The 22913-nt window shown below is 43.1% G+C and overlaps 3 protein-coding genes across 11 annotated transcripts in view; all 3 read right to left on the minus strand.

The window, feature by feature from the left end:
- LOC129868510 (transcription initiation factor TFIID subunit 1-like) overlaps positions 1-7207 on the minus strand; it is a 53144-nt gene extending 45937 nt beyond the window's left edge. For all 8 annotated transcript variants that reach the window (XM_055942561.1, XM_055942560.1, XM_055942559.1 and 5 more), the window contains exons 1-2: positions 6913-7207; positions 6361-6475 (exon numbers count right to left, since the gene is read on the minus strand). In XM_055942561.1, the coding sequence (XP_055798536.1) occupies positions 6361-6474 (114 nt within the window). In that variant the 5' untranslated portion in view covers position 6475; positions 6913-7207. The remainder of the gene's footprint in view (positions 1-6360; positions 6476-6912) is intronic.
- A 4603-nt stretch (positions 7208-11810) lies between these two features.
- LOC129868518 (rho-related GTP-binding protein RhoG-like) lies at positions 11811-14208 on the minus strand. 2 transcript variants are annotated; one of them, XM_055942578.1, is made up of 2 exons: positions 14023-14208; positions 11811-13296 (listed from the first exon to the last, which is right to left on the minus strand). In XM_055942578.1, exons 1-2 carry the CDS (start codon positions 14132-14134, stop codon positions 12689-12691), a joined length of 720 nt encoding a protein of 239 aa, XP_055798553.1. In that variant the 5' UTR covers positions 14135-14208; the 3' UTR covers positions 11811-12688. The 2 variants fall into 2 exon arrangements, with proteins under 2 accessions (XP_055798553.1, XP_055798554.1); XM_055942579.1 differs by having other exon boundaries at positions 13944-14099.
- A 3-nt stretch (positions 14209-14211) lies between these two features.
- Positions 14212-21653, minus strand: LOC129868517 (inverted formin-2-like). Its single transcript, XM_055942576.1, has 12 exons — positions 21419-21653; positions 20275-20741; positions 20030-20091; positions 19817-19919; positions 19618-19703; positions 19334-19434; positions 19125-19195; positions 18860-18967; positions 18670-18740; positions 18278-18395; positions 16712-16876; positions 14212-16529 (listed from the first exon to the last, which is right to left on the minus strand). The coding sequence occupies exons 2-12, from the start codon at positions 20674-20676 to the stop codon at positions 14874-14876; spliced, it is 2943 nt and encodes a 980-aa protein (XP_055798551.1). The 5' UTR covers positions 20677-20741; positions 21419-21653; the 3' UTR covers positions 14212-14873.
- Positions 21654-22913: the final 1260 nt, after the last annotated feature.

Here is a 22913-nt window from a genome sequence, read left to right on the forward strand (position 1 = left end):
AAAATCTTCCCTAACAACAAGGCTTGGGTATCAAAACATCTAAAATCACTACTTGACAGGAAGAAGGCAGTTTATGCTGGGGGTGATAGACAGGCTTTAAGAGATGTACAACGTGAGATCAAAAGACAGATACTGATGGACAAGGAGGCATACAAGCAAAGGGTGGAGGGGACCCTCTCCTCAGGAAACGCAAGGGTGGCCTGGCAAGGGATTAAATCCATGGCTAGTGCCCCCCTCATGGGAGACATGAGGACCAGAACATGGCTAATCAACTGAATGTTTTCTTCTCAAGATTTGAATCAGACAACTTCGTGTCGGAGGTAAAACAAATGGAAGCATCATTACAAATGTTTGAGAGAGTTGTTGTCCAACAGTCTGATGTTCTAAAGTTGTTCAGGGGATGTAACACATACAAAAGCCCAGGCTCAGACAAAATAAGTGGACATGTGTTAAAGCACTGTGCTGAACAACTGGCTGGTGTTTTTACAGACATTTTCCAATCCTCCCTCAACCAGCAACACGTTCCAGTATTGTGGGAAAAAATCAATAATTATACCAATTCCTAAAGCATCTAATCCCTCTGTGCTGAATGACTACCGCCCTGTCACCTTGACATCCTTAGTAATGAAATGCCTTGAGAAAATTGTGAAAGTCATATTCTCAGCGTCACCCAGAAGCTTCTCGACCCATTTCAGTTTGCCTATCAGCCTAGCAGAGGAGTTGATGATGCCATTCTTACCCTCCTTAACATGGTCTACAGACATCTAGAGGGTGCCAAATCCCATGTCAGGGTTCTGTTTGTTGACTTTTCTTCTGCCTTCAACACAATCCAGCCTTACATTCTGGCACAGAGACTCATTCGGGACTTCTCCTTAGATGGGGGACTGGTTTTGTGGCTGTCCACGCTCACAGCGAGTCAAAATAGGTCCCCACGTGTCGGATATACGCAATACCAACACAGGCTCTCCTCAGGGATGTGTTTTGTCCCCACTTCTGTACATCTTGTACACTAATAGTTGTACTAGTTCCCATACCGACAGACACCTCGTTAAGTTCCCTGATGACACTGCCTTTATCAGCCTGTTGCATGATGACAAGGAACATCGTGGCCCGGTCCTAGATGACTTTGTAGAGTGGTATGAGGAATCACACTTGGTCCTCAATACCAACAAGACCAAAGAGATGTGCATAGACTTCAGGAAGCGTACAACACCTACCTCTGCAACATCTATCAGAGGTCAGAATATAGAAATTGTAGAGGAATATAAATATCTGGGTGTCCTTTTGGACAATAAGCTTCAGTGGAGTAAATGTACAGACCTGATCTACAAAAAGAGCCAACAGAGACTGTACTTTCTCAAAAAGTTGGGATCTTTTAATGTAGACTGTACTATATTGACTCTGTTTTACAAATATTTTATTGAGAGTATTTTAACTTTTTGTTTTGTTTGTTGGTTTGGCAATGCCACTGTCAGCCAGAGAAATATGCTGAGAAGGATTATTACCACAGCAAGCAAGGTACTTGGAGTCAAACAGACAGGCCTGGATGAGATCTTTAAGGTCAGGGCCCTCCGTAAGGCTCAAAAAATCATTTTAGACCCAAGCCACCCACTGTACCTGGACTTTGAACTACTCCCCTTTGGGCGCAAGTACAGGGCACCCCTCAGCAGGAAAAACAGAACGAGACGATCACTGGTGCCAGGTGTGATATCCCTCCTAAATAGCTCGGGCGAATGTTCCCATCGACTCCGTAAGGCCAGCAGGCTAGTCTTTTCTTTTCTTTTTTTTAATGTTTTATTTCTTATTTCTTGGTACATAACTGTTATGAAAGTTGTATTGTCAATTTTGTTTTGTATTTAAATGTGTACTTTAAATGTGTACTTTAAATGTGTACATGACACTGCAACAACATTTCCCCATGGGGACAATAAAGTCAGTAAGTAAGTAAGTAAGCACTCACGTCTGTAGTCATGAAATGCTTTGAAAGCTCACAACACCATTTTCACAGAAAACCTAGACCCACTCCAATTTGCATACCACACCAAAAGATCCACAGATGATGCAATCTCTATTGTACTCCACACTGCCCTTTCACACCTGGACAAAAGGAACACCTATGTGAGAATGCTATTCATTGACTACAGCTCAGCGTTCAACACCATAGAGCCCTCAAAGCTCATCACTAAGCTAAGGACCCTGGGACTAATCACTTCCCTGCAACTGGATCCGGGACTTCCTGACAGGCCACCCCCAGGTAGTAAGGGAAGGTAACAACACATCTGCCACCCTGATCCTCAACATGGGGGCCCCTCAGGGGTGCATGCTCAGTCCCCTCATGACTGCACGGCCAGGCATGACTCCAACACCCTCATTAAGTTTGTTGATGACACAACAGTGGTAGGCCTGATAAACGACAACGATGAGACAGCCTATAGGGAGGAGGTCAGAGACCTGACCATGTGGTGCAAGGACAACAACCTCTCCCTCAATGTGATCAAGACATAGGAGATGATTGTGGACTACAGAAAAAGAGGACCGAGCACACCCCCATTCTCATCGACGGGGCTGTAGTGGAGCAGGTTGAGAGCTTCAAGTTCCTTGGTGTCCATATCACCAACAAACTAACATGGTCCAAGCACACCAAGACAGTCATGAAGAGGGCACGACAAAACCAATTCCCCCTCAGGAGTCTGAAAAGATTTGGCATGGGTACTCAGATCCTCAAAAGATTTTACAGCTTAAACATAGAGAGCATCCTAACGGTTTGCATAACAGCCTGGTATGGCAACTGCTCGGCCTCTGACCGCAAGGCACTAGAGAGGGTCCTCTATACCATGCCGTGTCAGAGGAAGGCCCTAACAATTGTCAACGACTCCAGCCACCCTAGTCATAGACTGTTCTTTCTGCTACCGCACGGCAAGCGGTACCGGAGCGCAAAGTCTATGTCCAAGAGGCTCCTAAATAGCTTCTACCCCCAAGCCATAAGCCTCCTGAACAGCTAATCGAATGGCTACCCAGTCTTTTTGCATTGCTGCCCCCCCCCCTCCCCCCAATCTGGAACACTGCTGCTTGTTGTTATCTACACACAGTCACTTTAACAACTCTACCAGCATGTACATACAGTTGAAGTCGGAAGTTTACATACACTTAGGTTGGAGTCATTAAAACTAGTTTTTCAACCACTCCACAAATTTCTTGTTAACAAACTATAGTTTTGGCAAGTCAGGACATCTACTTTGTGCATGACACAAGTAATTTTTCTAATAATTGTTCACAGACAGATTATTTCACTGTATCTCAATTCCAGTGGGTCAGAAGTTCACATACACTAAGTTGACTGTGCCTTTAAACAGCTTGGAAAATTACAGAAAATTATGTCATGGCTTTAGAAGCTTCTGATAGGCTAATAGACATTGTTTGAATCAATTGGAGGTGTACCTGTGGATGTATTTCAAGGCCTACCTTCAAACTCAGTGCCTCTTTGCTTGACATCATGGGAAAATCAAAAGAAATCAGCCAAGACCTCAGAAAAATAATTGTAGACCTCCACAAGTCTGGTTCCTCCTTGGGGGCAATTTCCAAACGTCTGAAGGTACCACGCTCATCTGTACAAACAATAGTACGCAAGTATAAACACCATGGGACCACGTAGCCGTCATACCGCTCAAGAAGGAGACGCGTTCTGTCTCCTAGAGATGAACGTACTTTGGTGCGAAAAGTGCAAATCAATCCCAGAACAACAGCAAAGGACCTTGTGAAGATGCTGGAGGAAAAAGGTACAAAAGTATCTATATCCACTGTAAAATTAGTCCTATATCGACATAACTTGAAAGGCCGCTGAAGCAAGGAAATAGCCACTGCCCCAAAACCGCCATAAAAAAGCCAGACGGTTTGCAACTGCACACGGGGACACTTTTTGGAGAAATTACCTCTGGTCTGATGAAACAAAAATGGAACTGTTTGGCCATAATGACCATCGTTATGTTTGGAGGAAAAAGGGGGATGCTTGCAAGCTGAAGAACACCATCCATACCGTGAAGCACAGGGGTGGCAGCATCATATTGTGGGGGTGCTTTGCTGCAGCAGGGACTGGTGCACTTCACAAAATAGATGGCATCATGAGGATGGAAAATTATGTGGATATATTGAAGCAACATCTCAAGACTTCAGTCAGGAAGTTAAAGCTTAGTCGCAAATGGATTTTCCAAATGGACAATGACCCCAAACATACTTCCAAAGTTGTGGCAAAATGGCTTAAAGACAACAAAGTCAAGGTATTGGAGTGGCCATCACAAAGCCCTGACCTCAATCCTGTAGAAAATTTGTGGGCAGAACTGAAAAAGCGTGTGCGAGCAAGGAGGCCTACAAACCTGACTCAGTTACACCAGCTCTGTCAGAAGGAATGGGCCAAAATTCATCCAACTTATTGTGGGAAGCTTGTGGAAGGCTACCTGAAACGTTTGACCCATGTTAAACAATTTAAAAGGCAATTCTACCAAATACTAATTGAGTGCATGCAAACTTCTGACCCACTGGGAATGTGATGAAAGAAACAAAAGCTAAAATAAATAATTCTCTCTATTATTATTCTGACATTTTACATTCTGAAAACAAAGTGGTGATCCTAACTGACCTAAGACAGGGAATTTTTACTGGGATTAAATGTCAGGAATTGTGAAAAACGGAGTTTAAATGTATTTGGCTAAGGTGTATGTAAACTTCCGACTTCAACTGTATTACTTCAATTACCTCGACACCGGTGCCCCCGCACATTGACTCTGTACCGCTACCCCCTGTATACAGCCCCGCTATTGTTATTTACTGCTTCTCTTTAATAATTTGTTATTCTTCTCTCTTACTTTTTTTTTCTTCTTAAAACTGCATTGTTGGTTAAGGGCTTAAGCTCTACACCTGTTGTATTCGATTTGATTTGGTTCGAATCCAGGCTGCATCACATCCTGCTGTGATTGGGAGTCCCATAGGGCGGCGCACAATTGGCCCAGTGTCGTCCAGGTTTGGCAGGGTTAGGCCGTTATTGTAAATAAGAACTAGTTATTAACTGACTTGCCTAGTTAAATAAAGGTTAAATAAATGTAAAAAATATACTGACCAGCAGACAGTGTAGTGGTTTCTCTTAGACAACCTTGTCCAAATGAAAACCTTTGCCTGCGTTTACAAGTTATTTCTATAAAAACTAAATATTGATCTCCAAGGGAGACTATTCCATAGACAAATGCATTTATAGAAAAATGTGCTCCTCGCAATACTGTTTACTCTTGGGATTTTACAAGACATAACACTAGCTCTGGTATTGTAACTGTGCTGGTTGTCTAGAGATTGGACATTGGCGAGTAATATGCTAGGAAGCGGTGTATGGTGTGCTCGCCTTCTAAGTCTGACCAGTAGGCCGCTCCGTCTGCCTTCCCTGCGGAGACAGCGTTGTTTTGTGTCGGCCTGTGAGATAAGATCCCATGTCCAGTGTGGAGGTCCGAACAAAGGATCCGCTTCGGGAAGACGTATTCCTGGTCGTAATGTTGGTAAATTGACGTCGCTTTTATATCCAATAGTTTTTCCCGGCTGTATGTAATAACACTTGAGATTTTCTGGGCTAACAATGTAAGAAATAATACATTTTAAAAAATGACTGCATAGTTCAGTACACTACAATGTCATCATTGTTAACAGTCTGAAAAATGGCAGAGAAAGGCAAGCGACAGCAGTGAAGTCCTGTATGGCAATACTTTGACAAGATAAATGAGAAGAAAATTAAAACTTTGTGAGGTGGATTTGAGGTACAGTAATGGTAGTACAGGTGCAATGCTTAACCATCTGAAAGGGACGCACCGTGAGTATCACAGCCGGACGTGATTGGGAGTCTCATAGGGCGGCACACAATTGGCCCAGCGTCGTCCGGGTTTGGCCGGTGTAGGCCGTCATTGTAAATAACAATTTGTTCTTAACTGACTTGCCTAGTTAAATAAAGCTTAAATAAAACATTTACATTAAAAAAAAGACCCAAACCGTTGCTGGCAGCAGCACAGCTGCATTCACATTGAATTGTATAAAAAATGTATTTGCGTTTTAATGGAAAAACGATTTTTTTAAAGTATGTTTAAAAGTTTTTTTCTGTCACATCCCTACTCTGGGTCCCCAAAAGGCTAGGGCCGGCTCTGACTGCATATGCTATGGATGTAGATATGCAGACCCCTCAGCCAATGCGCCCCTTCATGATGAGTTCAGATTTTTTATGAACTCATCATGAGGATTGCCCATTCCTGCTTTAATGTATGCATTCAAAACAGTAGTGTTTTTTGCACACTATGCAGAGTGCTTTCCTCTTGTAACAAAGTAATCACTCACAGTGTCCAGCACACTGTCTCCTTCCAGCTGACCATCTTCATTGATGTTCCCGAAGAGGAAGCCAGTGAGAGAGAAGGGGCGGTCTTGGTCTTCATCACTGTCTGAGTCCGACATCCTGAGAGAAACATTACATTTACATTTACATTTTACATTTAAGTCATTTAGCAGACGCTCTTATCCAGAGCGACTTACAAATTGGAAAGTTCATACATATTCATCCTGGTCCCCCCATGGGAATTGAACCCTGGTCCCCCCGTGGGAATTGAACCCACAACCCTGGCGTTGCAAGCGCCATGCTCTACCAACTGAGCCACACGGGACCACGTTTTACCACATTTACCACATTTACTGATCAATTAGTCATATCAATGTGTGATTCGTAGATTCTCTCTTACATTGTTTATTTAGTCCTTACTTGTCAGGAGAAATGGAGGACATATAAAGGGGTGTTAATGACACTCATGCATGCATGATCACAACAAATGGGATGGAATGACAGACAGGAGTTGCATGCATGCAAAAAAAATTGATCTGTTGAAGGTTTAATCTTACCTTGCGCTAATTTTACTCAGTTAGGAAGGCCAGTTGGCCTCGGGTTGAGGCCAGCTTGATAATATCTTCGGACCCTAACCGAAGCTTAGCTTAGCAAGCTAATGTTAGCCATAACACCCTATGCGATCTCCTTTCACTACGCCATTATCCACACGTAGTAAAATGGTTAGTACGCTTGCACGTAGTCTAAAGTAATTCACAGGACCGTTATTTGGAAAGAAAATGTAATGGTTTCATTTATTTTCAAGTGTAGTCCATGCAGACAACAACAACCAACACTAGTGAGATTGTTCAATGCGCGTGCGCATAATTCATTTCCGCCCCATGAAGGATTGCTCCCCGGCAGTTGTTTTCCTTTGGCGCGTGATTTGTCGCCATCTACAGGATAGCGTATTTCATTATTTTTGTACAGAGCCGTTCAATGCAAGCCACTGACTGTGTGAAGATAGTGCAGTAACACACTGACACACGTGATCAAAACAACATGATTTAGTGTTGTTGTTACCTGATCTGACCTGACCTGACTCCTAGCCCTTAAGAAGTAACCAAGCTCACTGGTCTGAGAAAGAGAGCAAACATCCTTGGCTTGAGGTGTCTCTGCCTTTATGACAGTGTCTTGCAACATTTATCCTATTGTTCCCACTAAGAATCTGTGTGACAAACACCAGGGCAAGAGCACAGTCAGCCATGCCCATCTCACCAAGTAAAGTGACAATGAGATGTTTGTGTACATTTTTGTCATTTAGCAGACACTCTTATCCAGAGTGACTTACATGGGCAATTGTGGTTAAATGCCTTGCTTAAGGGCACATTGACATATTTTTCACCTAGGGGATTCAAACCAGCATCCTTTTGGTAACTGGCCCAGCCTCTTAACCACTAGGCTACCAGCAGTACAGTGGTGGAACAGCAAGGTAGGATGTAAGATTGCTCAATGAGAATGCACTGCATCTACTCTCTTTGTCTTTTGTTGTGGGCTTTGAGCAAACTGTAAAACAAAATCACAGAATATATTGAAAATGTCACAGACTATCTTGAAAGTGTTCTTTTTTAAATTTTTCTGGCGACTTCCCCTTGCTAGCTCTGTCAATAGAGGTGCTGAATGCTTCTCCTGTTCATAGAAAATTTGTATATTCTCATATTTAATCATTTTATCTACGGATGTGAGGTTTTCATCATTCAGTAGTGCCTCAAATACAGTGCCTTCAGAAAGCATTCATACCCCTTGACTTATTCTACATTTTGTTGTGTTACAGACAGAATTCATAATTGATTAAATAGATTGTTTTCTCACCCAGCTACACACAATACCCCATAATGACAAACTGAAAAATAAAATTTGTAGAAATGTTTCCAAATGTATTGACAATTTAATACAGAAATATCTCATTTACATAAGTATTCACACCCCTGAGTCAATACTTGTAGAAGCACCTTTGGCAGTGATTACAGCTGTGAGTCTTTCTTAGTAAATCTCTAATAGGTTTCCACACCTGGATTGTGCAACATTTGCCCATTTTCCTTTTCAAAATTCTTCAAACTCTGTCAAAATGGTTGTTGATCATTGCTAGATAGCCATTTTCAGGTCTTGCCATAGATTTTCAAGTAGATTCAAGTCAAAACTGTAATGCAGTTACATTGTCTTCTTTGTAAACAACTCTAGATTTGGCCTTGTGTTTTAGGCTATTGTCCTGCTGAAAGGTGAATTAATCTCCGTGTCTGGTGGAAATCAGACTGAACCAGGTTTTCCTCTAGAATTTGGCCTGTGCTTAGCTCCATTCCATGTATTTTATATCCTGAAAAATTATTACAAGCATACCCATAACATGATGTAGCCACCACTATGCTTGGAAATATGGAGTGGTACTCAGTAATGTGTTGTATTGGATTTGCCCCAAACATGAATTGCTTTGCCATATTTTTTGCAGTATTACTTTAGTGCCTTGTTGCAAACAGGATGCATATTTTGGAATATTTTTATTATGTACAGGCTTCCTTCTTTTCCCTTTAAATTAGGTTAGTGTTGTGGAGTAACTACAATGTTGTTTATCCATCCTCAGTTTTCTCCTATCACAGCCATTAAACTCTGTAACTGTTTTAAAGTCACCATTGGCTTCATGGCGAAATCCCTGAGTGGTTTCCTCCCTCTCCGGCAACTAAGTTAGGAAGTATGCCTGTATCTTTGTAGTGGCTGGGTGTATTGAAACACCATCAAAAGTGTAATTAATAACTTCACCATGCTCTAAAGGGATATTCAATGTCTGTTTAAAAATAAATCTACCATTAGGTGCCCTTCTTTGCGAGGCATTGGAAAACCTCCCTGGTCTTTGTGGTTGAATCTGTGTTTGATATTCACCGCTCGACTGAGAGATTGTACAGAAAATTGTATGTGTGGGGTACAGAGATGAGGTAGTTATTCAAAAATCATGTTAAACACTACTATTGCACACAGAGTGAGTCTGTGCAACTTATTATGCAACTTAAGTAAATCTTGACTCCTGAACTAATTTAGGCTTGCCATAACAAAGGGGTAGAATACTTATTGACACAAGACATTTCACCTTTTAATTTGTAATTTATTTGTACAAGTTTCAAAAAACATAATTCGACTTTGACATTATGGGGTATTGTGTGTAGGCCAGTGGCATTTAAAAAAAAAATCAGGCTGTAACAAAACAAACTGTGGAAAAGGTCAAGGGGTGTGAATACTTTCTGAAGGCACTATATACAACAGAACAAAGATGAAATACACACAAATGTAAACTTTTGCATTTATTTAGTAATGCAAGTGGGTTTGGTTGCAGTTAAAATTACATTAACTGACAAATCAAGTTCCACAGTGCTTGAGTCAAAAACCACACACTCCTTTGAGGCACTTCAATGCCAAGTCATCCCTTTCAGGTAGATACAAATTTAAAAAAAGAGGTAAAACTTGAGTTTTTGGCACTACCTAATGCTAGAATGTGCCTTTTCATGAAGTAAATCTGTACACTGATAAACCAACAGCAACCAATTCAAATGATGGCTGTATGCAGAAGGGCAAGTCTAGGTAATGCCAAATCTATGGTTTGGGTTCACTGTACCATACAGGACCGAGCCTGTCAGTGATTTGTAAGTATAGGAGGACAATTTTTTTTTCTTTCTATGTTTTATTACCAGGTGATGTTTCCTTGATGCAACTGCTCTGACAACGCATTAATAGATTGAAGAAATTGGTTGCCCATTCTTTTACATTGCCTTTTATTACTAAGCTTATATAATTAAAAGAAAATGGGTAAACATCTTATCAAAGTAATTATTTGTAAAGGTAATGCATGTGATTCTTTGTAAAGGTAAGGTAATCATTTATCTGAAATTTTTATTGTACAGTACACACATTGACTTCTCATTGTAAAAAAGGATTGAATCAAAAATATATAAAGTTGAGTCTTTACACATAAAGGTAAAGACCATGACACATGTATCTGGAATTAAATGGAATATAAAATGAATACCAAAATGTCTCTCTTGGATCATAAATACCACAACCAAGCCTCTTTAGTCTGCAGTACAGAATGGCAAAGACATAAGGGAATATGTAGGCCTACTTAAAAATACTTAATTGAACCATTATAACCGGTTATACAGGTATCTGCCAAAATAAAGGAAACACCAACATAAAATGTCTAAATAGGGCATTGGGCCACCATGTGCCACCAGAACAGCATGGCATAGATTATACAAGTGTCTGGAAATCTATTGGACACCATTCTTACATGAGAAATTCCATAATTTGGTGTTTCGTTGATGGTGGTGGAAAATGCGGTCTTGGGCACCGCTCCAGTATCTCCCATGTGTTCAATTGGGTTGAGATCTGGTGACTGACACACACATCCTTTAAACCCCCATGCTCATTTGAGACCCTTCTTTCAAACTAACAGATCTTTTCTAGCCATGGTTGCCAAAATAACAGGCAACTGGGCATTTTTACACATGACCTTAAGCATGATGGGATGTTAATTGCTTAATAAACTCAGGAATCACACTTGTGTGGCAGAACCTGCTTTCAATATACTTTTATTCCTCATTTACTCAAGTGTTTCCTTTATTTTGGCAATTAGATGTACATTTCATAGGTTTCTGGTTAAAAAAAACAATTACATTCCACCAGAACCAATCTGTTATCAGTCAGTGTTGGGGTGGAATTAATTGCTTCTGTTTGAGAAGGCAAAGACTTCCACACAGAGGAAGTGCAACTTCAGTTCTCAAGTGCTACAGACTCTGCAGGTTTCCACCACATGTATTGTCCAGTCAGCAAATTTACTATGAATTATACCTAAAATGCAATACTTCACATTCAATTTAGTGGTGCAGTCTGATGGGAAAAACCAGCGGACCCTGTGGCCCTTAATTACAGAAGCTGCACATCAACTCATTACAGATCCCATATGACATCACAAAGGGATGAGGCACACGACAGAACCATTCATACCAATAATACCACCAGACACTGAAAAAAACCCTGCTAGAGTGGTTTGGGTACAAATGTAGGCCTATGCCTTCCACTCTCCAACAAGCATGTTCATGCAGCACAAGGAACTGTTAGGATTGCAGCTCCTGTTGCAGTATTAGCCATACATACTTGCCATTACACTTAGATAAGTTAACAGTTAGCCAGGAATGAGCAGCATTACTGCTGATACGTGATACCTTCAACACGCGTTCCTCAAGGAGGGCAGTAACGCTAAACTATTTTTATGACATCCTAATGTGTAGCATTATTCAGCACCGATTTCAGTTAGTTACAATAGAACATAGAATGCAGTTTACTTGTGGTTTCTGCTTGCCTTCAGACAAAAAATAAAGACTACCCATAAGCAGGTCAGCTGACAGAGTTAGACTTTTTTTGGTGGTGGTGGTGGGGGGGGGGGGGGGGGTTAATCACCAAACACTCAAATTATTGCTTCCTGATTTGTCCCACCAGCAATACAAAAATAACATTAATCTTTAGGGCATCTGTTTACTTAGCAGCTACCCAATCTGTATTCACTGACACAATCAGGACTTTGTTTTGACAAAGCATTGTGCGGAATGGCAAGCTCATGGTTTTACAGAGTAAGAGAGAGGAGTGTGAGTAACAGAGCAATAGGAGACAGACTGTTCTAATCAAAGTGTGCATGTGTTCAGGGTGACAGTGTCATACATACACCCTTGCTTGTCTCATACCAGCAAGGCTAGTTCGGCAGATATCCTGTGATCCTGGCTTATGAACCACGTTAAAGGCAAACTATCTTATTGACAATCCACACTACAACTATTACTGTAATGGCACAGAGGGATGAACATAATGTTTAACACAGTGGCTACTGATTGACACAACATTCCTGTGAATCACATCAGATGACAACAAGGGTAAAGTTCACAGAAAAAGCCCAACACATAACAAGACTGGCCTGATGAAGGAGAAAAGCAAAGGTGTCAAATCAATTGTAATCTTCTTAAACATACAGCCAGTGAGGACAAGGCAGCAAGTTGCTGAGAAGGCACCATTGAAATCCCTTAGCATCGTCGCTGCAGTTTTGATTTCAGAGATACAAAAAAATCCATAGGAAGGTTGTTGGCATCAATTGAAACCACATCTTAGTGGAGAGGACCTCTTGACAAACAATCAATTAATATTGAAGCCAGGCAATGCTAACAAGTGGTGAGGGTTAGAACGTGAAAGGCATATTGGGAGCCAAAATGGCAGCGCCAATCGTGAGTCTCTTCCCCCAGTCCCCCTAGTCTAGGCACATAGTTATAACACAGCACACTTCTTGACATTTTTCTTGGTAACGGGGTAGAGCACAGCTCGCACGGCCTCTTCAAACACCTCCCTCACACCGTCCTGCATCAGAGCTGAGCACTCCAGGTATTTGACGGCGCCGATTTGCTTGGCTAAGGCATTACCCTGCTGTTGGTTGGTGGGGGCCAGGCCGTGCTCCTTCAATTTCTTCACCGCCTCCACATCTCCACGCAGATCCTTCTTGGTGCCCACCAGCAGCACTGGAACTCCGGGGCAGTGGTGGGATACCTCTGGGTGCCACTTGTGTCGTACATTGGCATGAGATGACGGGCTGCCAATGGAGAAACAGATGATGAAGACATTGGTCTGGGGGTAGGAGAGGGTGCGCAGGCGGTCGTACTCCTCCTGGCCAGCAGTGTCCCACAGGTTGAGGCTGATGGCGCGGCTGTCCACACTTATCTGGGCACTGTAGTTGTCGAACACGGTGGGGATGTACTCCTCTGGGAAGGCGTTTGTCGTGTAGGAGATTAGAAGGCAAGTCTTACCCACGGCACCATCGCCCACCACCACACACTTTATGGTCTGCATGCTTCCCTCATCCACACTGGCGACTAGGGTTCCTGAAACAAGGGGCAATATGAGAGAGAGCCACATGATCATAAAATGCTGATCAAACATTGTTCAATGTAGCCAGATTGAGTAGTCATTGATTTTAGAGGATAACACACATGAACGTGTTTTTGCAACACCAATTTTTTATGTGGTCCTCAATGGAAAGAGGCAGACAGGGTTTACCAATACAAAGTCAAAACAAACGAGAACATTAGTAAGAATACAGTTAAATACATTACACAAACTGATAGCGAAACATTAGTTGGTTACTTATTTTGCTTGTTAACAAACAAGGTAGTGAACTATTTCTCGTTAACTACAAGAAAGTTGCACTAACGTTAGTTACATAGCTAACTAAGTACAAACATACTAGCATTATTGAATGAAAATAAAACGGTTATGTACAGGCAGTACAGCCCAGGGATTTAGTTAGCTATCCGCCAGGAAAAACGTCGATAGAACCTTGCGCCAACTAGCTAGTTAGCTATCTATAGTTAGCCACTTAGCACGCGCTTGTGTTTCCGTAGCTAGCTGTAAACTTTAGCTAGCGTTAGTGCAAGCTAGCTAACGCCAATTTAGGTTGTAACATTGGCCGAGAACACAAATAATTTTGGGAAATAATCTTTAACCAGGTTCAATGAAGAACATAACTCACAGTGAATTTAAAAAGGATGTTGAAATGTCCCATTGGCTAACTGAGCTGAAAGTCAGGTTATCTTGATAAATTGCCCCACCGCTTATTTGACTCGCGCCCTCATCCTCCTCCTCCTTCTTGTCCTCCTCCTTCTTCTTCTTCTTCTCCTTCTTGTGGTTTCCCGGCAGACTAGACGCTTCGTATTGCTGCATCTCAGTTCGGAAAGTGCATTGCACCTTTGTTCACAAAAAATAATAATGGGGACACCCTCCTTTCGTTGTAGCAGGTATTTCATCCGGGGATTCTTGCCCAAATAGTATTTTATTCTGGTTGTTGTAGTTGCTAGCTGCTACAGTACAGTAGTGGAGGAGTGAGTTGGTCACACTTATTTAACAAAAGCCACACAATTTTAAACACAACTGAAAGATCACTGGTTTTATTGTTTTGTGTACAGTTGGGACACAGAAATGTAAATACTCTCAATGCATCTTCAATGATGCAGTCACCTCCAAGCACCCCACCACTCCATCTCTCATTTGAAATATGGAGAACTTCAATACTCATCAAAGTGGGTCTTATTCCTGACCAGATCCTTCTCTGTTTATCCCCTCTTCACCCATTCCCTCTCTATCACACCATATTCAAGTATCTTGTTGAATAACTCTAAGTACAACTTCCTGTATACCACCATATCCAGCCTTATTTTTCCTTTCCTTTGCCTACTTTCTTTATTCCAGGTAAATTGTGAGGACCCATTGTGTTATTTTATTGCCTACCTTATATTTATCACACTTTCAGTACAAAGTAATTTATAAAAATATGCCTGATTACTTAGCTAAAGCCAATGAGGTGTGATATTAAAAATAAAGGTACTATTCTTGATTCCTTATTGGCATCTCTCCATATCAGATCTGAGGGGTTTTATGTATATCTAGGTGGGTATGGGCAGACTCACTTCCACATGGATAGTGGAGTTGGGAGCTTTGACCTGGGGCCAGGCAGCTTTATAACTGTGGTCTTTGGGACTGTAGACTGGCTGCTCCTGTCCTTATTCACAGCCGCAACGGCAATGAGGGCACAGCGTATGACCTTGGCACTGGTGGTCACAGAGCTCTGAAGGGCACGGCGAGGCAGAGAGGTATGAAAGTCAGGGTGCAGGGGCAGCCGCTTGGACACACACAGAGCTGACTCCATCACTGGCTCCACTTTGACTTCCTTCTCTTTCCCCTTTAGCTTAGTTTTCATCTGCACCTTCTCCTTCGCCATCTTCCTCTCCTTCTCCTTCTCTTTCACCTTCTCTTTCTCCTTGACCTTCTCCCTTTCTTTCACTCTTTTCTTCTCCTTCTGCTTTACCTTCTCACTTTCCCTCTCCTCTCTCACTCCCTCCCTCTCTCTTTCACTCTCCAGCTCTCTTTCCTTCTTTATCTTCTCCTCTCTCTCCTTCTCATTTGGTTTGGCTTTTTCTAGTAGTCGACGAAGTGGATGCTTTTTTTTGGTCTGCTCATTCAGAGATGGCCTTTTTTCCCTAACAATCCCTTCCGGTCTGACCTCAGTATGATCTCTGGAGGTGATTGGAGTTGGGGAACGCATTGAGTTCCTGAGAGGGAGACGTGAGGACCATGTGGAGGCTGCCTCTGACCTGCCTTGCATTTTGGGAATGGCCGAGGCTGTGGGAGTAGGGATGGCAGAGGCAGTAGAGGAAAGGGTGGAAGTAGGGCTTGTGGAGGGTGTGGAAGCCCTACTCCTGGGTATAGTTCTCTGCAGCACCTTTTTGTTCTGCACGTTGTCCCCCTGGACCTGGGGTGCTACCGCTTTGTGGACCTGGGGTGCTGCCGCTTTGTGGACCTGGGGTGATGCCGCTCTGACCTGCTTGTCCCTCAACCGTAAGAAGCAGTGGGATCCTTCCGTGGGCTCCTCCCAGGGCTGTGTTGGGCTCAGGTTCTTATAGGAGCATAGGCCAGTCACAAGAGTGTGACACACTACTGTGTCTCCCATGCATGAATACAGACACTCCCATTCCCCAGGCTTCTGTGACTGTCCCTTGGTGGTGGGTTGGGCAGAGGCTGTGTCATGCTGTTTCTCTGGGTCAGACATTTCTTGTAGACTGCACTGCTGGTTCACCACTTTAGATGCTACACGTCTCAGCAGATCGGCACTCTCCAGAGATGACTGTGGGATGTCCACTGGAGGGGTGGTCTCCTGGGCAGGCTTGGCTGACATGCTGTTTGTGGGGTCAGAGGGGGGAGCAGACACACTCTGCTGAAGCTTTGTCTTGGGTGGTGGTGGTGAGTGAGCAAGGGTTGGTGGTGGTGTGTCACATGATTCTGTAGTATCATCATCATTGATGTTCTCCAGTAAGTTGTGTAAGGTTTGACTCATGGCACGTAGTCGGCTGTCTGGGCTTCGTACGTTGTGGCGGCTCTGCCAGGTGTGGTAGAGGCTCCTCTCCAGGGTGCTCTCCAGGTCTTCTTGCTGGATGTCCCTGAGTCCCACCTCCAGGGCTGAACAGTTGGCTATGGAGCGACGTCTCACCGTCCTGTCCCGGTCCCTCTCCAGCCTCTCTCTCTCTGCTCGCTTCTGTTCCTGAAGCTCCCTCTTTGCATTCTCCTGAAACAAAATCAGAAGAGTTATCAAATTAAAATGAACAGAATCATTTAGGGAAAATAAAAGTGCCTCAATGGAGGCCTTGCCAACCAGCACACATTATTGCAGCAAAAAAATATTCATTCATATCAATGGGAGAAATTAAAATATGGTTGAACACCAACAGATGCTGCTTAGGTGCTGACCTCTACAGCTTTCTGAAAGCGAATGTTGAAGGAGTAAAAGATGCTGCAGGCCTCCTCCAGCTTGAACGTGACATCATCCTCACAGAAGAAGTCCAACAGGTCCTGTTGGGCCTGCAGTAGAGCCTCCACCTCCACCTCTGCCTCCTCCAGCCTCCCCTCAGCGCTCTGACAACAGACCACAAAAAAAGTCTTGCAAACCACCTTTCACAACTTATGAGAAGGAAGAAGGAACAGGGCATACTGGACCCTGGGGACGCACATTAGGCCTAGTGCGTGGGGCCGGAACTGGTGGTACCGGACTGGGGACACGCATCTCAGGGCTAGTGCGGGGAGCAGCAACAGGACGCACAGGACTCTGGGGACACACAGGAGGCTTGGTGCGTGGTTTAGGCACTGGTGGTAAAGGGCTGGAGACACGCACCATAGGGCTAGTGCGTGGAGGAGGCACTGGTGATACTGGGCTGGGGACTGTCACAGGAGAGTTAGTACGTGGGGCTAATACAGGAGGTGCAGGACTAGGGAGGCGTACAGGAGGCCTGGTTCGTGGGACTGTCATTCCCAGACGGTTAGCACGCACATCAGGACGAGCATGGAGAGCTGACTCAGGTAACATCACATCCCGCACACGCTCTGTCGGGTGGATCTTGTGCCTCACGCACCAACACAGCAGCTCCCTCATTTCACTCTCTTCCAACCTCCCCAATAAATCCTTAACAGTCTCTGTATCATTCCCATTGCTCACCTCCAATATCAGCCCGACTGGCTCAGGTTCCCTCTTAGAGTCCTCACGGGTAGCACGGGAAGTTGACGCAGATCTCCCATCTGGACTCGCCACACTCCCCATGAGCCCCTCCCCAAGAAATTTTTGGGTATTACTCACGGGTTTCCAGCCTTGCTTCCGTGCTGCCTCCTCATATCGCCTCCTCTCGGCTTTCGCTGCCTCCAGCTCTTCACGAGGGAGGCGATATTCTCCCGGTTGTGCCCAAGGTCCCTTACCATCCAGTATCTCCTCCCATGTCCAAGAATCCTGTGTAGGTGGGTCCTGTTGCCGCTTTACACGCCGCTTGGTCCTGCATTGGTGGGTAATTCTGTCACGATCGTGTTGACGTGAAAGAGAGGACCAAGGCGCAACATGACTTGAATACATCTTCTTTTTATTACAACGACGAAGATGAACACGTAACACTTATACAAACTAACAAAAACAACAAATGATCGTGAAACTTAAACCGCAAGTGCACACACAAACTACTTACGTACGACATATACAATGACCCACAAACAGCTAAAGCCTATGATCGCCTTAAATATGGTTCCCAATTAGAGACAACCGAAACCAGCTGTCTCTAATTGAGAACCCATTCAGGCAACCATAGACTTTCCTAGAAAACTCCACACAACTATAGACACAGCTAGATACATACACTCAACACAAACCCATACACTACCACCAACACCCCCTCTACCATATAATACCCCAAACACACACATACCCCATGTCACACCCTGACCTAACTAAAATAATAAAGAAAACAAATAATACTAAGGCCAGGGCGTGACACTTACCTGGAGGAAGGATTTGATTTGCTGTTGGAGAACAGGTTCAGTCTGAATTCTCCTCTCTAGTCCAGTTAGTCTGCTGCACAGCTGAGACAGATCCCCTTGCACCACATCCACAGACAGTCTGATGGGTGAAAGAGAACAGTAAGGTGAGATTAGTCTGATTTAAAGGGACCTAACATTGTTATTAACAATGGACTGAATGAATGAATGAATGGATGAATGACTCAATCAATCAACAAACTAGTCAATCAACATCATTGAGTGCTTGAGTAAACCCCCAAAACACGCAAAAACAAAATTGTATATAATGCCGCTTCTTTTCTTTTTCAAGCATGTGAGAACTATGTCAGCAACTTGTCATGAAGGACTCATAACATCCTAAGTGTGTCACTGACCTGGAGGCTGGACCCACATGGCTCAGCTTGAGGGGAAAGGACAGCAGGGTTGGGTCTTTCCTAACGGCTTCCTGAGAGAGGACAGACATATTGTATTATTTTCTTTCTGTGAGACCCAAGTAGGACTAGTAGTAGGAGTGTTAGAAAAACCTTTTAACACCCATTTGTGAAATATTGATCAGATTTTTACCATGGCCACATAATGCAGCAGGTTCATGCCTGGTTTGTTGGCTTTGGTGTCAGCTAGTTTGAGCAGAGAGGCGATGCGGAACCCAGCAGCATTGCCTGCGTAACCTCCCTGTTGTTGAAGGTCAGAAGGTGTGACAAGATCAGATCACTTATTCATTCTCATGCACTCAACACATTTGGAAAAAATTGCAAATATTGGTTGTCAATAAATCAATCAGCCTGTCTGGCTGCACTGGTTGTCTAGGTGCCAGATGACTGCGACTCACGGCATTCATGTAATTTCCTGCCCTCAGGACCAGCCGTAGGATGGAATGCAACTCTGGGCAGCTCAAAAGCTCTAAGAAAGAGACAGATAGATGGGATAGTAATTTATAGTATGTCACTAAGATAAATCAACATAAAAGTTGAAGAAATCTCACAGAAAAGTTCAGGGATCTGGGAAAAACAAATTTCAATCACTCTGCTGTTTTTTCACCTGTGGCTGCAGACACCAAGCAGCGTGCTGACACACACAGAGCAGATAAGGCCGGGTCAAACTCCTGCTGCAGGATCATGGCATCCAAACGCAAGCGATAACTGACCAAGGAAAATAACAGGAGAGTATTGGAAAACCCACATTTTAAACAGCTTAAATGAGAGAAAATGGCGACAAGTTGAGGGGATGCAAAAGACAGGAAGAGAAGTTAGATAAGGATTCGATAGCATTTTCTTTTGGTAGGAGAAGGGTGATGACCAAACACCAACAATATGTTTAATCACCTGGGCACCTCCACTAGTAGGAGCATGAAGAGGTCAGGGTCTTCAAGATGGCTACGCTCTCCCCGGTATGCCCTCAGACGCCTCTCCTACAGAACAGGACACATGAGTTAGTACACTGTAGGATGGAAAAACCATGAAGATATAAAGACCACTAAATAGACCCAGATGATATGGAGAGACAGACAGAACTCCACAGTACCTCCTCAGTCTCAGGCAGCATTTTGCACAGTTCACTGAGCATCTCACTCCCATAGTGCTGCCCAGCCCCCTGCCTGATGTTCTCCACTATCTCCCTGACTGCACTGTGAAGAGATGAGTTATAATGAGTTGCCACGGATGACATTAAACATTTATCTGATAGTGACATTATTATGCAAACCTGATTAAAGTGGGCTTAAAATATCTCTCCCACCTCTTGAACTGCCGGAGGAAAATTCCCACATTCATACTGCGCTTCCCGTCAAGAAGTGATACCTACAGGGTTAGACAGAAACAGAAAATACCAGTCAGAACAACAATCAACATACAGCCACACCCCAATCATTCTCTAAGGAAACAACCCACAGTATGGCAATAGCACCAACCTGGAATACAATTAAGACTAATAGACATTATGCCTAAAACTGTCCATTTACATATGGAAATCAGTCCACTGACCTTTTCAGGTGCATTGTGTAGAGGGGAGCCAATAGGTCTGAGACCATGCCGTAAACTGCCATCCTTCTTGGGGGGCCGAGACCTCTTCTGTTGTCCAAACAGCTCGTCCAAGGAGCTCAGGTCGAAGTGGAACTCATCTGGACTGTTCCAGACACTCTGACGGCCCTCTACCTTCTCCTTCGGAATGAGGTCCCAGTTCAGGTTGCGTAACTTGGACCGTTGCAGGACATCCCGACTGTTCTGGAGGTCACCGGGCAGTGGAGGAGGTGGGGGTGGTGGGAAGATGGCAGGGGGAGGTGGGGGAGACATGGTCGGGTGTGGTGGGTGAGACATGGTTGGGGGAGGTGGAGAGGACATGGATGTGGGGGGGGAGAGTGATGTCAGCTCAGACAGGGGATCCATGTAGGTCACTTCTCTTCTAGGGTCACAAGAGTTGGGCAGTGGAGCTTCATTGAAGGGCCAGAGATCTGTACGGAAGTTAGAACAAGAATGTAGTTAGTGGAGATGTGGTTGTTGCCAGCCCAACTGTGTATAAAATGGAGAGAGGAGTTACATAGAAAAATAATGATATACTATGCCATAATTACAACAATACAACTTTCCAACTAGCTACTCAATCATCTGTAAAATGTAGAGACAATAAACATTTAAAAGCTTAAATATCTTACTACATTTGTCAGTGACACACTTTGCAGGATGAAGATAATTGTAGGAAACATAACAGTCCCATTTTTCAACATTTTCCTCTTGCAAGCACCTCTCGCCACAAGAGCATTCTCACACGTTTATGAGACCAAGCATATTAGCTAGCCCAAACGGCCGGCAGATGAAGCTATGACAAACTTAAATGAATAATAGCGCAATCTGCCTGCCGGTTGGGCTACATATTAGCCTACTATTAAAATAAAAATGTGAGTTTACATTTAAAATGGAAACTTTTCAGACTGTTTGTCACGAATTATATCGCAAGAATAAAATAGCCTATCATGCTAAAAAATAAATGTAATGCTAATATATTCTCATAACACCCACCATAACAAATATATTGCCACTATATCTCTAAGCACCTGATATCAGTTCCCCATTTCATTAACCGACATTATTGAATATATAGCCTAATTTGTAATAGAGCAATTCAATTTACATTTTCTGGGGCTGCCGTTCAGTGTTACCTCCAGCGATGTAATTCCACTATTTACTTTGACATGTACTGCTTTTAGAAGTGCTCGTTTCTAGACCAATAATACATATCTCCATCGTAAACATATTTACATCCACATACGTGCGCAGATATGCCGTGTTGCTCCAGGAAAGCTTGAACATTTTCGGACTGTCCAAGCACCAGAACCAGATTCGCTGACGTAAATGAGGCTACCCCTTCCCATCATTGAGTATGACACACCGCTGAGCCTGGAGTTCTTCTTATCTTCTAAACCAAATCAACTTCTGACAATTGCACTATCTTGAACCTCTCACAGTTTAAATCAATCACCCGAGTAGCAGTAAAACACGTTAGCGTAAATATATTATTGCCTGTGCAGTCGCCAAAGGAGAAGGAATAGGATATGGATAGGCACTGGGCAGTATATCTTATAACTCACAAATACATTGCTCATAATATTAATGGTATTTCTGATATTAAGCACCTGTTATATAAATGTTATGAGGTAATGTGCAGTGGATTCCTTCAAGTGGCCTGATACTGTGTAATAGACCATTGAAATGGAGCTGACCTCAGATAGCTTTCATGACAGCCCAGTTAGCAAAATTACAATTGACATCTTTTTCAGAGTCTGATACAGTATTTTAAAGCGTTGAAAAAACATATTTTTTGGTCATTGTTTCTATGGCCGAATTTCAACCGTACATTCATTCACTTGTATCTGCGTTTCAATGATGAAACCATTCTATCACATTCAAAACATGTCATTCCAAAAATGGGAAATGGAGCCAACTGAAGATTGCAGTGTGTAACATTTATGATTTCTCCCATCTGTCACATGCACTTATGTTAGCTTTTTCAAAAGCTTTAAACTGGCAGTGATAATGTTCAAAGTTTTCTGACACAGAAAAAAACAACAGAACACTTAAACTATAATGATATAGTGATACATGTGACTCTACCTACATGTACATATTGCCTCAATTACCTCGACTAACCTGTGCACATTGACTCTGTACCGTTGTATATAGCCTCACTACTGTTATTTTACTGCTGCTCTTTGACTATTTGTTATTTGTTATTTTTTTTACTTATCTATTTTTTACTTAACACTTATTTTTCTTGAAACTGCATTGTTGGTTACAGGCTTGTAAATAAGCATTTCACTGTAATGTGACAAATAAAATGTGATTTGATTTGATGGGGTTGTTTATCTACCTTAGCTGAATGCACTGACTGTCATTTGCTCTGGATAACAGCATCTGCTAAATGACCAAAATGTACATTTAAAAATGAACACTTGCTAGGCAAGTAAAGTACAATAGAGTACAGTAGGGTACAGTACAGCACAATACAGAGCATTATACTGTACCCTACTCTACTGTGCTACTGTACAGTACTCTACTGAAATATACTCTACTTGTCTTTACTATACTTAACTGTACTGTACTATGCTGTGCTCTACTGTACTGTGCTG

This window comes from Salvelinus fontinalis, chromosome 13, assembly GCF_029448725.1.
Source record: "Salvelinus fontinalis isolate EN_2023a chromosome 13, ASM2944872v1, whole genome shotgun sequence".
NCBI classification, from domain to species: Eukaryota; Metazoa; Chordata; class Actinopteri; order Salmoniformes; family Salmonidae; genus Salvelinus; species Salvelinus fontinalis.